The following is a 17,282-nucleotide window of genomic DNA, read 5'->3' as shown; positions in this document are numbered from 1 at the left end:
GTATTTTGCCTCAAACACATGCATATTCTCCTCTCATGTTTCACTCCAATCTTTTTCTTGTATGTTTCTACTCCTGTACAAGAACAGTGTTGCTCTTTGAAATGAACTATCAGAAATGTGTGGACTATAAAAAGGCATTGTTCTCTACAGAGCTGGGAACAAAATCATAAACTGCATAAAAGGCTTCCTTTACTATAAGAGGGAAAACAGTCAAGTGCATGAGGTGAGCAATTAAATTTACCACATAGAAGGTAAGCAGTGTGTGGAAAAGAAGTATGGCAATAGGAAGTCACAGTTAAGAAGCTGCATGCGCATTGGGATTAAAAGGAAAAAAAAAAAAAAGAAAAAAGAAAAAAGAAAAAAGTTAAACCCAAGTTTTTATTGGCTTCCTTGTGGCTGCAACTTAGAGAACAACTGAAAAATATTGTACAGGCTGACAAAGAAACACAGTATGGAGCCCAGATTAAGCTCTCAGAAAGCACAGAGTGAGTGTACATACTGTCAGTGCCAAACTACAGGAAAACACCACGTAGAAACACTAAGGAGAAGGCAGCACTGACACTGTTGCTCATATCATGCAGTAGGCAACATATCACTAATAATTCAACGCACATGGGTTTTTGAGATAGCATTCTACTTCTGTATACTGCTGTGATTCCTAAATCATCACTGCTCTGTCCTGCTGATTCTCATCTGCAGTGCTGTGTTTGCTGCCTCACGGCCTTGCTAGACAAGGTCCATCACATGCCCCATACTCTCTATGCCTTGGCACCCGTTCTTGCCTTTTCAAGAGTTTCTCGCAGAAGGGCAGGTATAATTTCTTTTGCTACTGTCATTATTGTGTTGTACAATAGGGAATCTGCTGAACAGCTATTCCTACACCTGACAGCACTAGCTTGCCTCAGTACTCATTATACCACTGGCTTTACGTTCATCTTTGTACATGGTTTATAATATGATCAGATTCACTGTACAGAGCTATTTCTGAAAAGAATATCATGATGTATGGTAATATATGGGATGCATGATATGGTATTTTACATATTTTGACTGCTAGAAATGGTTGCTTTCTAACTGTCTTTTGGATTCTCATTAAAGTGAATACATTCTGTCATGTTTGCTTATGTAAGAAAATATGTCTTCTGAGAAAAGGAGGAATTTTATGTACTTGCTTTAATGTATTTGAAATATTCCTACTTTAAACAAATATTATCACACTTCAGAAATGTGTCCAAAAAGCAAGAATAGAATAAATAGAACAAAGATCACAAAATGTTTCCCATGCTCAACCTCAGCTAAAAGATATCATATAAATTTACTAATTAAATACTTGATCCAGTGATTTATGTTTTTCCAACAGTCATAACCACATGGACCTCATTGTTCTGGGTGCTGCAAAGAAACACAATCAGTTGAAATTTTCAATTTCTTAAGATGCATAATATTCTGAAATAATTATTTTCCTCCATGTGAAAAGAACTCCTAAATACATTCCTACTTGCAACATTTATCACTGTAAGCATAAAGGACAATAACTAAAATGACCTTTTCTGTAACTTCTATACTGCACAGTCTGTAGTGTGATCAAGCTCCATTGACTACTGTGGATAAAACCGATGAAGTTTTATTAGTCAGATGGCATTTGACACATGAACTTATGTAATTGAAAGAGAAGTCAAATTCCATTCAAAAATATACAGAACATTTTACAACTCACAGGAAAACCCACTCTTCTGTGAGAGTATCTATTGTAACTTCCAATAGTTTTAGATTAATTGCTTGATCATGTAAATTTGAACTAGACACAGATAAGAAGACACACTGTGTCTTCCTTATTAGACTGCTGCAGTTTGCACTGAGTATGGTTGAGGAGAAATGCCAGAATCAATATGAGACCATCCGAAGTCGACTGTAGATACGGTGAGACAGTGGATAGGGATTTGAAAATCACAGGGTGGAAAATCTGGTACTTAAATACAGTAACTTCTAGAATGCACTCTTTATTTTCTAAATCTAAATCAAGAGTAAACACAAACTCTGCTCTCTCTAAGTCTTCTTAAGCCAGTAAGTGCTAAAGAACACATTTAGTTAAGTATAGCAACATAATCACGTATTTATGAACATTTGGATTATTTAAACTGTTGGGCTGGGCAACATAAAGTCAGTAAAACCTGTATGTAGACCTGTAATTAGTCTGCTTCTGATCTGTAAATTTCGTTCAGTAAATACATATGTTTACAAACAAAGATTGCTACTCTGGAGCTGAGATAAAAAAAAATAAAAAAAAATAAAAAAAAATAGAAAAGCACACAAAGTTTCAAAAATTTTACATTTTTTCCAACATTTCTACCAAACTATATGGATTTTTTAGTAGCTAAATCTATTTCTAAATAAGTGTTTAAAATCACAGTCTACAATTATAAAAATCTATTTTCACTTCCACATCAGCCCAGATTGACTGTTTCAGCATCGTAATACTCAAATTTATTCCTTCACTTTTCTGTCCATTTTTCATGAAGTAGATATGTTTCCTAACTGAGCTAGGCTGTCAGATAGGTTCTAAATCTTGCAATTCCGGTTTCTTCTTTAAGTGTACAAAAAGGGGGATTAATAAATTAATTACTTAAACAACAACAACAACAAACCAAAACAAACAAAACAACAGAATAAGGGTTATTCGTTTTTATGCATGGACTGAAATGAGCACAGAACTGAAATATTAATTTATTTTGATTGTCACCTTTAAATAGGTAATGGTGGTTAGAAATGGTGCCCTAGGGGTATCTGTACAGAAATGCACATGCTACACATTTTTAATTCCTCACTAGATGGCAACATTGCTCTGCTGAAACACAGCTGCAAGGCTTCTACTCTCGCTGTAAACATCTGTCCAGCAAAATTTGACTGTCAGCTTGGGAGAGAGGATATTAAACCGTGGCTTAGAAAAAGAGATGAGGAAACATTAGAGAGGACTGTGGTTACACAAGCATAGTTTGTGTTTTACTGTGTGGTGAGCTATGGCCTTGAAGTTACAGACAAGAGGGTACATCAACATAGCTGTTATTTGTGTCACCTTAGGAATGGGTTTTAAATATGAATCAGCTGATCCCCACAAATAACCCTTCAAATAACATCTAATGATGAAAGTATGTTCTGTAAGCTGTCCATTAACAAGAAAATCCAACAGTTATCACCCTTGGAGAAGTGCTTTTGCAGCCATCCAGGACAAGGCACAGCATACTTCTTAAGAGTAGGCACAGAAAATTAAATCACTTTCTTCAGAAGATAACGGGAAGGTTTCTACTTAAAGAATAAATGTATGGGACCAGCGTGCAATTGTACCATCAAAGGAGTTGAGAATATTCCCACATGAAGATCTTTCAAGCCAGAACAACGAATAAACTTAATGCTAAGCTCGTGCTTGTGGCAATGGAAATTATTTACTAACTCTATAGCACAGAAAGTTGTGGACTATATGTCCTGAGATGAATGGATGAAGCCAACTAAATTAAGGCTTACATATGCACCAGGTGTTTTTTGCAGTTATTAAGGAGGCTCTGCTTTTACATATATTTTCTGAGTCAGCTTCTAACATTTTGCATGTTTTACTTTGCAGAAATATTCTAGCCAATGAATAAGATTCAAGAAAGCTGTATGTAATAAGGGTTTTGGCAAGTAGTACAGGTGATGCCTCTAGTTCCCATCACACAGCTGTAATAGAGGGCTAAATGTCCATGTTAAGATACAGATAGGCTCAGGCTGGGGATAGGGAAGACAAAGCTTGAGCCTATGTGCATTACTATTTAGCTTTAGTTTTGGTAGATATTTAGGCTCTTCAAGACACCGGATACTTTTAAATACTGCAGAGGTTGAGGAAATCTAATAAAAATATAATTTATTTATTTATTTTTTTAAATTTGTAGTTACAGGAGCTCTGAATATTTGACCTCCTGTACTCTCTGACACCTTATCAACTACATAAATACATAGGACAAACTTTATTTTGTCCACAAATGAACTTTTAACCCATCTGTTTTATCCATGGTGCTCACTACTATTTTTTTTTCCCCAATTTTAAGAAGTCATAGTCTGGTAATCTTAATGACAGCTAAGGCAGGGAAACCTTTCCCTTAATTTCTGCAGACCAAGAACTGAGCCACATATTTTGTGAGAACAGCATGATGCTCAGTTCTGTAACAGATAATGTTATGCACATATATTGAAACAAGACGGTCTTCAATTTGACCAAGTCTAAAAATAAGCCTTTAATACCTGCTAATTTAAATTCACACTTAGGAGCAAGTATTACCATTCCTCTGTGGGACTACCAGGGTCAGGAAACAGAGATCCATTTTTCCTTAAAGAGTTCCTGAGCACTGTCTGACCTCTGCCACTCTCTCTGTGAGGAGAAAACTGTTCCATGTACAACAAAATCCTTGCTTTGAACACATGAGCAGATCTGATGCCAGAGTTTGAACTCTTCCCCCAAAAGGAGAAATTTCTGCCTTCTTCCAGAACTGCAGCTGGCCAGGGAGAAACAGGAACAATCACTGTGTGATTATTAGGCCTGTGTGGTTATTTACCAGCATCAGAGTGATTTCTTGGTGTTTTGAGTTTCCCTCTCTCTCTCCCTTTTTTTTTTTTTTTTTTTTTTTTTTTTTTTTTTTTTAAATCAAGAAATGAAATACTGGCTGGGACTAAGCATAATTCTACCTAATGGGAAATGTCTAAATGTCTCACTTTTATCATTTTTTTTCTCTATCACAGGCTCTGGCAGTTACATGAGAAATTTGTTTCTGTTTATGAAAGACTACTTTTTCTTAGACTCAGCCTTCTATTCTACACAAGACATTATCCTGCTTCTCCTGTGATCAGATGATATGCATTTATATCCTGGAACATTCAACTCATTTGAAGGAATATAATAGTTCTATATGCCACTGAATCTATATAACTTAATTTGTCAGCACCTCTTTCTCTTACACCCATTTACTGACATTGTATTAAGTAAGTAGGCATGCAAAGCAAGATGAGCTATATTTTGCTTGCCATACCACACTGATTATATATTGAAATATCTCCTGAAACTTTTGAACCTCAAAGTTGTTAAAAAGAACAATTTCCATTTATACTACTAGGTCTACTGAAGATCAAGGATCTCTTGCATTTAAATGAATGCATATAACAGTTAAAGATCACATTATGTCTGATAATTTGTATTACTTGGGGGACAATTAAAAAATTAAAATGTAAAGAAAAGAAAGTAAGTGTTACGTAAATCATTTGGTAGAGTATCTGTTGTAGTTTAAGCTGGAAGGTGGCTGAGAACCACGTAGTTGTTCACTCACTTCCCTCTTCCCCATGGGATGGGGGAGAGAATCGAAAAATGCAAAGGAGAACTAGCGGGTTGAGAAAAAATTATTCAGTAAGGCAGGGAAAAGGGTAATAATTATGACAAATATATATACATATAAATATATGGAACAAGTGACGCAGAAGTAATTGCTCAGCATCCCCTGTATGATTCCCAGCTAGCTCCTGAGCAGCAGAAGAGAGCCAGATGCACTCCCACCTCTTTCAGAACTCCTTTCACTTGATGTCATATAGCTTGGAATATTCCTTTGACCAGTTTGAGTCAGATGTCTTAATTCTGTTCCCTTCCAGCTCCTAGGGTCCTTTGCTGAGAATGGCCTTGGCTCTGTGCAACATTGCTTAGCAGCATCTATAAACTTCAGTGTATTATCAGCATTGTTATTCTTCTAGGACTAAATCATAGCTTAATATCAGCCTCTCTGAAAAAAACAACTCCAACCCCTCCGAAACTAAGTATCATAGAAAATATTATTTCTATAACAAAGTCAACTTGACAGGGAAATGAAGAATTGATATTTGATTTCTGAGAGAATCTTACTGCTGTTTAGTGAGCAAAAAGAACATGCTGAGATAATTTACGCAGTTGCAGCAAGTTGTTTAGTCAGTTGCAGCAGGGACCCTTATTAGAGCTTGTATTACAGGCATTTAACATTTTCATTAATAATCTGGAAGAGAGGGTTTACGGCATGTTAAATAAATGAGTAGATAGTTCTAAATTGAAAGAAGTCACAAAACATCAGTGAGGACTGAGATCTAATGTAACAGGATTAAAAGGATAGAAAAATAAGGAAAAGAGATTCAAGTTTAGTCAGAGATTCAAGTGCAATCAGAGGTGTCTCAATATCTGACCCATACATTAAGAATGTAAGTGAGAAACAAAGCAGTAACACTGAAGGAGTAAGAAGTGAACTGGATATTGGTTAGCATACGATGGAGAAGCTGCAACGACTGTTTTGATTCTGGGCTCACCGTGAAAGAGTGTGGCTTGGAAATCTTACAAAAAGCTTTAAGGAGCTCAAGGATGGAAGGATTCTCACACATGCCTTTATGAGGAGTACTGCATCAGGTAAGTGGTAATTGTAATGTGCGTATTTGACGAATATGAGCACAAGAGAAGCACAAAAGCTGGAAATCTGAACCTTGTAGAAAGTCTTTAGTAAGGAAAACAATAAACATAGCTTAGATACTTAACAGTTCAGTATATCATCAGGAAGGGTAGTATAAGAAATTTCTATTAGGTACAAGGACAATGTGGTACAGCTTTTCCAACTCTTACATTCTCTATGATTTCACCTACCAGTTAAGACTATAACTGCTACTTAACATGATTTGAGATTATTTCTAGGTTTCATTGGAGTGAGCAAGATACAGTGCTACAGTAAAATTTAATCTCATTTTAATATGAAATCAATGTACCCTTCTGCTCAGTTTTCCAGCTTTGACTGTGAGACTGGAGCTATGCAGGTATTTCCACAACCCACTTCAGCATTGAGAGATGTTTTCTGCTTGTTTTTAAACCCTGAAAATATAATTTACCTCCACACTAATCCCAGTACTTTATGGTACATCTCTTTCACTTTTTTTGGTAGTGTCATTTCTCTGTTATACTACCTTATCTCTCACTAATACTCTCACTTTCGTGTTGCAGGTATCTTAAATCACATAAAAGCAGAACTTGGGTAATATCAGAAATACAGAAGCCCAGTTTTCACCTTTAAATGGATGAGAGGCAAATCCCAGCACCTCACTTCTGCTGTTGGCTCAGAGACAGACCCTTTGTCATGTTTTACTCTCTATGCTCAGGGCTTTTTCCCCCTTCTGTGCTCAAGAACTGGAACACTAGTTTGATGATATGAAAGATGAAAGACTAGTAAATGTGGTTTGAGGTATTGAGTAGTCAGTTTTAGACCTGGGAAAGCAAAAAGCTTGGTGAAAATCTAAGAATGATGCATTGTTTCTATGTGGTCCTGAAAGAAGTAAAAGTTAAATGCTTTTCTACACCTTCATAAGTCAGAAGATATCACTGACTTTAGTGGAATCCTTTAGTAACTACAGATGTAGTCCAAAGGCCATATTTTCTCTGTTGAGCTTACTACTATAATTAAGTGTAAACACTAAATTGTAGATTATCAGAATGGTTGTATTTCTGATACATTCTTGGGTATCTCTGGGAACACTGCCCATAACTGTTGAAATCCCTTCTGATCTGGTTCACTGTCCTGTTTCAGGAGTGAGGCTAGTACAAATCCCTTTTGAGTATTATTCATATAACAAGAAGAGCTAAAAAGGGAGGTGAAGAAAATGTTCCACTAATCCTCTGCACAGCTACGCTGTGGGTATAGGCCTTTATTGGACAGCCTAAACCAAATGTGACCTAGAACATGTCACAGGCATACAACATGGGCACAATGATGTGTCAGATCTCCAGGGCTAACTGTAAGTCTGACTACATGTATACATGTAAACATCTTAGCATACATTCATGCGGCAGTAAGGCCAGGTCAGAGCTCTAGAAGGTGTTTATGGTGAGACATTAGTTCTTTTGTTATGAGTGCTCTTGAACAACTTCATCTTTTTCTTTTTTTTTTCTTCTTCTTTTCCTTCCTCTTTCCTTTTAATTAAATCCCATTAGAGAAGTGTAGCCCTTTTGATTATATCCTCAACCACAGCTGAATCAGCCTACTTCACTTGTTAAGGTGGGAAGCACTAAATTAGGATGCAAATCTTTCATTGCGTTTATTTACAATGGAGGTATTATCCCTAGTTAAGCGTGAGAGATAAGACGAGAGGCATTAGATGTACACAGATCTCTTAGAGAAGAATCACCTCTAGTTTTTTGAACTGTATTATATAACAGAAAGGCCTCTTTGCATGTTTTCAAAGAAGAAATGAAGGAACAAATGCTTCACCAGGGCATTAAAGCATAGAAGAGGGGATATTCTCACAACTACCTTTACCCTAGCTGAGTTTGCGTATCTCATGAGATCAGACAGCTTGCTCTGCATGTACGCCCACATACCAGAAGTAGGGAAATTGTACTTTTTGACAATGAATTAGCTGCTATTGGGATTCTGAGTGTTGACAAGAATATGGCTGGCTAGCTGAGGACATCATTTAAGCCACCTAGTAATGAGCTCATTTGAAGCAAGTGCCATACTACTAATTATCACTTGGTTCTGATTGATTCATCACCTGCTTTGGTGTTCCCATTTCATAAATAGGAACATAAACTGTCTAGTTTAAGAAACAGAATAATATGCAGAGTTTATTTAACACAGAACTGACTATATTTTGTCAATTACTGTTAGACTGATTTTCTTTCCTTTAGACCCCGTATGTGTGTGCACATACGTATATGAGTGTGAACAGTTAATTACTGTATGACCACATATAGAATGCTTGTATAGCATTTTAATAAAGGCAATATTGTAATCTGGTTTGCATTTACACATTGCAATTGAGAAATAATAATTTTCCTTACCTATTTCAGTCATGGATATCCCCGGAGCTAACTGCCCATTGTTGAAAGAGCTATAGGTAAACAAGTTTGGTACAGAAGTGAGGTCATAGATAGGTTCCTGCTTTATCTGTTTGATTCCAGTCATGTCTAACCCAGACTGATCTGGAGAAGGCTGGGCAGAATCCACGTTGTAATAACCCTCAGACTTTGGCAGGTCGATGACATGCCCATTTGAGTAGGTGCTGCCCGTTTCATTATTCAGATTGCCCAAGCCGTTGCTGATGCTGTTGCTGTAAACCCTTGCAAGGGCTTCTGCCTCACCGCTCTGCTGCTGCCGCTGTTCCTGCAGTCGCTGCTGGTGCTTCTGCACTTCAGCATACAAGCTATCCCTCTGCTTTTTGGACATTCTTCCAAATTTCACAGCTGAAAAACAAAGCATAGTGTAAACCATTGTCATGTTTCTTCTCAATTTCTCTCAACACCACTGGTCCCCTGATATTCACTTTTAGCATCACTTTTGCTGTGGAAACTTATCTTTTTTTTTTTTTTTTTTTTTTTTTTTTTTTTTTTTTTTTTTTTTTGGAAGAGAAAGGATGCAGAACTTTACACCATATTCATCTCACAAAGGAGAAACCATCATCTGCTTGGATTTACAAGGTGACAGTGACTTGACAGGAGGGGCCTTAGTCAGGCAACTCACTTTCTACTGTGAATGTCAGAAAGTCGATGCATCCTTTCCTTATCTCTGTGTTCACTGAACAACCCAGAGCTGTATGAAACACACAGTCTATAGATTCATAGTTGTTGCATTTTACCAACTTTCCACAAACCTTTAAACTGTGCGCTAACAGGATTAGTACTCTGGATGAAAACAAGCCCTACAGCCCTATTATCACATTCTTTCAATGGGGTGTTATCTTCACACTTAAAAAAAAAATAATCTTGCAGGTTAGATTTAGAACCTAGAGGAAAATAACAGATTGGAAGGTAAACAGGACAAATGATTGTTGTCTTCTTCACGGAGAAAAGTCTCAGGGATTTACACAATCAGTTTACATAATCCCCATGCACAAAATCCATGCATTCCTTCTAATGAGAAGGGCAGGAAAACATCAGAGTGCAAAGTAGTACTGTCTCCAGGAATAGGGCTCACTACACTGAGATTGAAATTTTTGAAAATGACAGTCTGATTGCTGAGGAACTACAAGGAGTAAAACCATACCCTATATGCACAGTGGTCATTGATGGTTATCTGTTCTTTATTTTCTCTCTCTAAATTCTGGCTTTTTACTGGCCTAGATATTGAGATGTCAGAGAAGAGGAAGCTATTAATCATGCTTTAAGATAAATGAGATCTGTCAATTAGGATACATTCAGCAGAATTTATCAGAGAACAGATAGGAGGACATTTCTCTGGAAATACTTATTTTATGTATTATGAGGACTATTTCCAAATGCTATTTCCCATCCACTTGTAATGGAGATCAGTACAGAATCATTGCACTTATTAGTGGCTTGGTTTCCATTTTGGCTGCATTTCAGTTATAGTCCTCCAGAAGATTCTGAGCCTACAGATGCTCATAAAAATACATATATATATATATATATATTTATAGCAAAAAATATCCAAACAGTAACAATGAAACACAGAGAAAGAGAACTCTATTAGAAGGAAATGGCATAAAATTCAGGGGATGGTAGCCTTTTCAGTTTATTTTTTTTCTTACCAGCTCCAGCTTACTTGCAGACCTCCACACAGACTGTGTGTACTTTACATAGATACTAGCTGCTTTGCAACCAGTCCATTGTCCATTGCACACTGTTATGGACAATATATAATGACTAGATTTTGAGAAATACAACAGCATGTTTTCTTCAAATGTAGGGTCTCCGTAAAACCAAACACCCACAGTTTACTCTCATTATGTATTTATTAATTGGATTCTCCAGCTGCTGTCAATTAGCATCCTGCCTCTGCATGATAAAAATGAATCTGTTACATGGCTGAAAGGTAAAATTCACATTCAATTTTTCTGTCAAAAAAGATTCATGCAGGCTATTTTAAACTTGCAAGAACTCTCCATATGATTAAGTATAAACACTCTCACATCCACAGTGAGAGAAGAAAGAGATGCTGACAGAAGAATCCCTCTTTGTACACAGCAGTCCCTGCATTATAGGTTGGGAAGACAATGCTGTGTGTTAAATACTTCTGTGATATCTCAAATACTTGGAAGGTATTACTTTTATTGGGAAAGTACATGCTGTTAAATTACTGAAATTTTCCTACAGTGCCCTCCAGAAAGAAGCAATAGCTATGGTGTGAAAGTATACTGCATGCTAGGCCCAAAAGGACTCCATGAATTAAAGGTGAGACAGCAGGGTCCCCCTCAGTCTGCTGAGACAGGTGAGTGGGTTGTTTCAGTGAGACATGAAACACAGTGAGGCAGGAAAAGAACTATTATAAATGTAAAGCAAGCTTATAAACTCTGAACTATCTTTTGAAATAGGTCTTAAAGTAACTTCATCAGTGCCTGCTAATTCCAAAGAACAACTTTTATAAACAAATGCTGTCACATAATCAAAGGTAATATAGCCTTCCTGAAGCAAATGTAAGCTGCCATTTCATTAGCAATGACATTTTTCTCCTATAGATCCAGGCATGGACAGGAGGCAGTGCACCAATTAAATGCTTTTTTTCACAATGCAAAATGCTTGGTCAAGTGTTCTGAATAAAATAAACAGGTGAAAAACCTTAACATTATCAAGGTGTACCTTTCTTTTTAAACAGCCTATTCACGGTCACAGACCTTTAGAAATCATAAGGAAAGGGATGCTTCCTCACACCAGTATTTAATGTTGTTAATATAAAAAGTTATCTAAACTGGAATACAAATTCTTCTCTCCACAGATAACTTTTGTGATTTTGATCAGAACAATGCACTTCCTATCCAACTCTTTCACTTCCAACCTAACATTGCTTTCCATTTTGCTATCTCCAACCCTCTTCATGAAAATAGCTTCCATTGTTAACTTAAGATCTGTGTCTCACAGTGTGTACGTTACAAAGCAAGGAGCTTCTCCTCTCTCTTTTTCTAGAAATCTACAGGGAGTTTAAGTAAGTCAGCAGAGAAGAAGAGTTTCAAAGGATTTAGGCATGAAGCAGGAATCTGACTCCTTACCATCTCTAGACATTCCCAGGGCAAGACATTTCTGCAGTCGGCAGTGTTGGCAACGATTTCTGTTGGTTCTGTCAATTAAACAGTTTCTCTGCCTTGGGCAGGAGTAGGAGGCATTGTTCTGCTGACTCCTCCGAAAGAATCCCTAGGGGCGACGAGGAAGAGAGAAAGAGTATTACCATGTGAGTATATGTGCACACACACACACACACACACACACACACACACACACACACACAGAGCCATGCAAGCTCTCATGTAGCGTAATGTTATTTTTGCTAGGGCTTTGCAGATGCACTAGCCTTGTACAGTGAAATTAAAGAGCATTTACTCCTCATAAGGAGGATTTGTAATTGTTCAATAAAGAATATAACACTACTTTGCTAAAGGACAAACAATAAAGAGTTACAGAATATATTCCTATTGTGTAGTAACTACCATGGATCATCTAATTCTTGCCCTTCACAGATGAAAAGCTTGTCAGCATTGGTAAACAGATAACATTAAAGTACTTGTTCTGACTATTTTCCATCTTTATTGAAAGAAACTTCTAACATCCGGCACTGGCTATACATAGCATTAGAAGCTGAAGTCTGCTGTTAAATTTAATCTGGCAAATGTTGATCTGATCTGGAGAGCCCATACACTTTGGGAGTGAAAAGTAATTCAAATTCAAACATTACAAAAGCACTAGGATTTAATGGCTGTATCAGGTAAATCTGACACACAAAGGAGAAAACAACACCTTTAGACACTACCATGAGAAAGTAAAGATATTTTCCATATCAATGGAATATAATATTAACCATTTAATCTATCAAAAATAGTTCGACACTCAATATCCTGGAGGGTTTTTCTGGCCCGTTGCTGGCTTATTTGGCTAAATTTTTGAAGGTGAGAAGTTGTAATGATTTATGAGCTCCTAAATGCTTCAAACAGCACTGAGAGGTACTGTTACTGTAGAAATGACATGAAGTGGCAGAAATTAAAAGAAAGATGAAACCAGGGAGAAAGCATTTTATAATACTCTTTTCCTTCCTGTAAAATAAAGCACAGGAGGATCAGCGAGTTGAGAGAGAGGGAGAAAAACAAAGAAAATAATTTAATTGACAAACTTAGCAGCTTTAGAAGAAGGTAATTGTATGGTTGTGTGGTGGGCGAGATGAAGGATGGCACAACTACTGCAAGAAACTATGAAGGGAAAGCATCATTATTGCACTTAAACTAGTCACTGGCAGAAGTGACACCAAAGTGCTTGTGACTTTCCGTGTTGGTTTGTAAACAGCTCTCAGTGGAGTCAGAAAGGAAGCGCTGACTGCACTCATCAGGCAAAACCATTGTTATCTTTGTTCAGGCTGACAGAAGATACTAATAAGGGATGGGATTTACAACTCCTGTGGGTTTCTGGGGGAAGGAGTGGGAAAACAACAGGGTGATGTTGTCACAGGACTTGATTTCCATGCTACAGGTAGCACCTGTAATCCCACTTCAGTCCCTGAAAACCAATTTAGGGTGGCACAAGATGTCAGTAAGAGTGGGCAATAAGCATGATGTTCCAATGAAGAGACAGCAGTGATAGTTCCTGAGATCGATGATCCCAAAGAAGCTTACTTCATCCGGCCCATGCTGGCTTTATCAGTGATTACACTGTGCAGTGACTATTAAATTAAGATTTATGATTTGCATGGTTAAGAGCATGGATATCCTTTAGGGAGGCTCTCAGGAAAAGTTCATTGTGGACTTACCTGATCCTAGTTGACCAAACCTTCTTTTAGCAGTGGAGATGAGCTTAATGTTATTGCTAGATGGATGACAATTGCAGATATTTCTTATCTACATGTTGAACCTTACAGCCAATTTTGTTTTTGACGTGAGGAACATTTGCTGCTTTAGATTTTAGCAGCTCTTATGTGATATGGATTTGAGAGAAGAAATGAGTTAAATTATGTTAAAATAACCCACACAACCATCTAGCATCAACTGTGTCTTATCACATAGTACTGTTTTTATCTATTAAGGCTGATCTCCTCTCACAAGAATTTGTTTGTATTTTTTTCCCCACTAACTTCGATCTCTTACAAGAATTTGTTTTTTTCAGTCACTGCCCCTCTTAGGGAAAAATCAAGGATTACATAATGAAGTTAATCTACAGCAGATAATTTATTTCTCCAAGGAGACTTTTGTGCTCTGTTCTTTCAGCAAAGATCTAAGTGCTTTCTTACAGAGAAACCTTTCATTTCATGTTAGAAGATTTTTACATAACATTAGTTATATTTACTGGGAATAATACTGTTCTGGGGAAGCAGGACACAAGTCATTACTGAGGAGTTAAAGGACATACATAAAGACAAGTTTTCCAGTGTTCTCAGAACCGACAAGAAGTCTTTCTGCATCTTAAACAGTTCAATTTATCCATCACTGGCAGCCTGAGAAGGGAATGGCCTCTTAAACTGTCCTCTAGATCCTTGCTGTGCTGTGGATTACAGGAGGCCTCCCACCAAAAGAGGTCACAGAGACACTGGGATGAAAATACATCCTTGAGTTTCACTCTTTCCTTGGTGACTGCTGGCAGAGCCACCACTTTCTTTAGTGGGTCCAGCACACTGCTCAGCCTATGCAGGTGTGCAATATGAAACTGCTGTAGCCTTTACGATACCCCTTAAGCTCTTACGATATGCATTTGCAGTGGCAGAACTAATGCATAGACACAGAGTGAAAGGATTTCCGTTCCCTTGGAGTCTGTAGCATTGCCAGCGGCAGTGCAACCCTCCAATACCATTCCCTGAAACGCTGAGGCCCTCTGGTGCCTGGCCTAATGTGCACGGTCTTGTGGAAGCCCTTCTGGCCTTCTTGTAATACTCTTTCTCTTAATTAGTTCAGATTCTAATGTGCTCAGACAAAAGGAGCTAGAAATGACCAGTTATTAGTATATGGGCTGAACAAAGATGTATTTAACTGCTGGGCAAAGAGGAGCAGTGTTGCACTACCTGAGACAGTGCTTAAATGAAGAGAGAGCTCATGCAGAGATGCCCTCCACTGGGCCTGATGTGAAGGCCGGACATCTTTTTTTCACAAGAGGCTTGCAAAACAGCATTAGACTAATTGATGAGATACTGCAAAACTGGCACAAAACCCATAGATTTTAAACTGCTCTAAGTGGAAGAAAAGCTCTTTATCTCAATAAGTGTCCCCACATAGAGCTAAGAGTATTGTCTCCCCTTGAGGCACACACAAGGGCCAGAATTAAGCCTGATCACATCTACAGGAGACTGTACCCCTCAGTGCACTGTGGAGTCTGGATATAAAGTCAAGATGTTCCTTTTCTGCTCCAAATGTTTTTCTTCTATATCTTTTATTCCAACATTAAAGTATTAGATCAATTAGTACAATCCTGTTTCATGCAATTGTTGTAAGAAGATGCTTATTTCCAGTCCAGTCTCACAAAAAGACAGTGTCACAGGGTAGGCTTTTCATTTAATATCCTTAAAGTTTCTGAAAGAAATCAGACCTTTGAGAATATATTCCTTCTTAACACACTGACACTAAATGCATTGTTTTGTGAATGAATTTATGGATGAGTTTGTAAATGTTTATAGATTTTTCAGTTGTTCTGAGATATCTTAAAGCATTAAGTATGGAGAGACTTTCCATTTCACTCTACAATTATCTGCCCACTTTTGAAAGTACAGGCTTGGGATTTTTAATGTACAAGAAACCAGAGATGCTGCCCTTCATCTTTACAACTTCACTTTTACAGTCAAAATAATTCCAACACATTATTGGTTGTAAAATTCTGGTGTTCCATAAGCAATTCCTTATATATAAAAAAGCACAGAGTCTTTCTAAAATTGTAAACAAAAACCTTTCTTGTGTTTGCTTGGTGTCTGATTAGAGATATTTGAGCCATTTGAGCCATTGAGATTTTTTTTATTTTTTTTATTTTTTTTTTTTTTTTGTCTAGCCTCCCGTTCCAAACAATTCTACTGTGCTGGAGCCTATAAGTAAGAAAGCAAAGGATCCTTTTACATTACCCATAATGTCATAATGTAAGGTGGTTTTTTTTTTTGTTTGTTTGTTTGTTTTTTTTTTTTTTTTTTTTTTCCTTTTGGAGATCACAATTTGGCCTGCAGAGAATACAAAGGGTATAAAATAGGACTAAACTGACACCTGTAAGCTTTTAAGATGTTGAACTGAGATATCACATCAACTTCTAATGCTGCTCAGGCTGTATAGGAAACAAAGTAACAAATCCAGTTCTCAAGCTTATTTAACATGTGTGACTTCAAGTTGCCTGCCTTTTTATCAGCACTTATACTGCATCAGATGCGATTAATTCATGTTTCAAAAGAGGAAGTAACTCTAAAGGCTATTTGATGAAAAGAAGAGCAACCAGTAAAATTAGGCATGAAATGCATGTATATAAGCAGCAGGCTTTATGGCCTTTGGTGTTACTTGCTTGAAAGAGTGTAAGAGTGTATTATTACGCACGTAGATGCCTGAGGCTAATGCAGATGCTGATGACTGTGCTGTATTAAAATCTCATACCTTGCAGCCTTCACATGTGATGACTCCATAATGTATTCCAGAGGATTTATCACCACAAATTTTGCATGGTATCACTTCAATTTGTGCTGAAAAATAAGATAAACATTTTGAGTATATAATTCTAGTTTGTTTCCTTCTTCCTTCACACACAATCTTTCCCCCCTCCCCTGAAAATATGAAACTGCTTTTTATTGTACTGTGTGTTTTTGAATGCTTTGATTTGGCAGATTTTAATTGCTTCACATTAAGTATCTACTGTTCCCCACAAAACTTGTCAACATTTCAAGCTATCTCATGATTAGATATTTTTTCCTCCTACTCTTCTCTTTTGTTTTTACTTGTTAATTTCATCATTATTATTGCTAACGACAGTCATTAGTCATTAGAAATTCTAAATAATTATCTGGATTCTTCCTGCTTACACTTTTACAATATTCATGACTTTACTATTCATTTTGCTGAGGTGGTTTTATGTGTTATATTTTGATGCATTTTTCAGACCTGCAGAGGAGATGAAGTTTTCATATCCTTCAGATTGTGGGTTAAAAGCATACAAAGATAACAGTCTCACTGTCAGAGATGAACTTGTAAATGACCACTTAATCTCTCATCCATTTTAAGCTATTTGTTTGAGAGTCAGGGCAGAGGTAGGTAAGACCCACAGACTGAGGTTAAGTACACAGTGGCTGTGTGATGCAAGAGACAGGAGCTATCTGAAAATGTTT

The 17,282-nt window shown here is 37.1% G+C and overlaps 1 protein-coding gene across 1 annotated transcript in view; it reads right to left on the bottom strand.

The window, feature by feature from the left end:
• RORB (RAR related orphan receptor B) overlaps window positions 1-17,282 on the bottom strand; it is a 136,846-nt gene that overhangs the window by 18,480 nt on the left and 101,084 nt on the right. Inside the window, exons 2-4 of the mRNA XM_072359597.1 lie at window positions 16,558-16,643; window positions 12,016-12,157; window positions 8,855-9,256 (exon numbers count right to left, since the gene is read on the bottom strand). Coding sequence (XP_072215698.1) covers window positions 8,855-9,256; window positions 12,016-12,157; window positions 16,558-16,643 — 630 coding nt within the window. The remainder of the gene's footprint in view (window positions 1-8,854; window positions 9,257-12,015; window positions 12,158-16,557; window positions 16,644-17,282) is intronic.

This window comes from Excalfactoria chinensis, chromosome Z, assembly GCF_039878825.1.
Source record: "Excalfactoria chinensis isolate bCotChi1 chromosome Z, bCotChi1.hap2, whole genome shotgun sequence".
Taxonomy (NCBI): domain Eukaryota; kingdom Metazoa; phylum Chordata; class Aves; order Galliformes; family Phasianidae; genus Excalfactoria; species Excalfactoria chinensis.
This window is presented reverse-complemented; position numbering and strand designations above follow the sequence as displayed.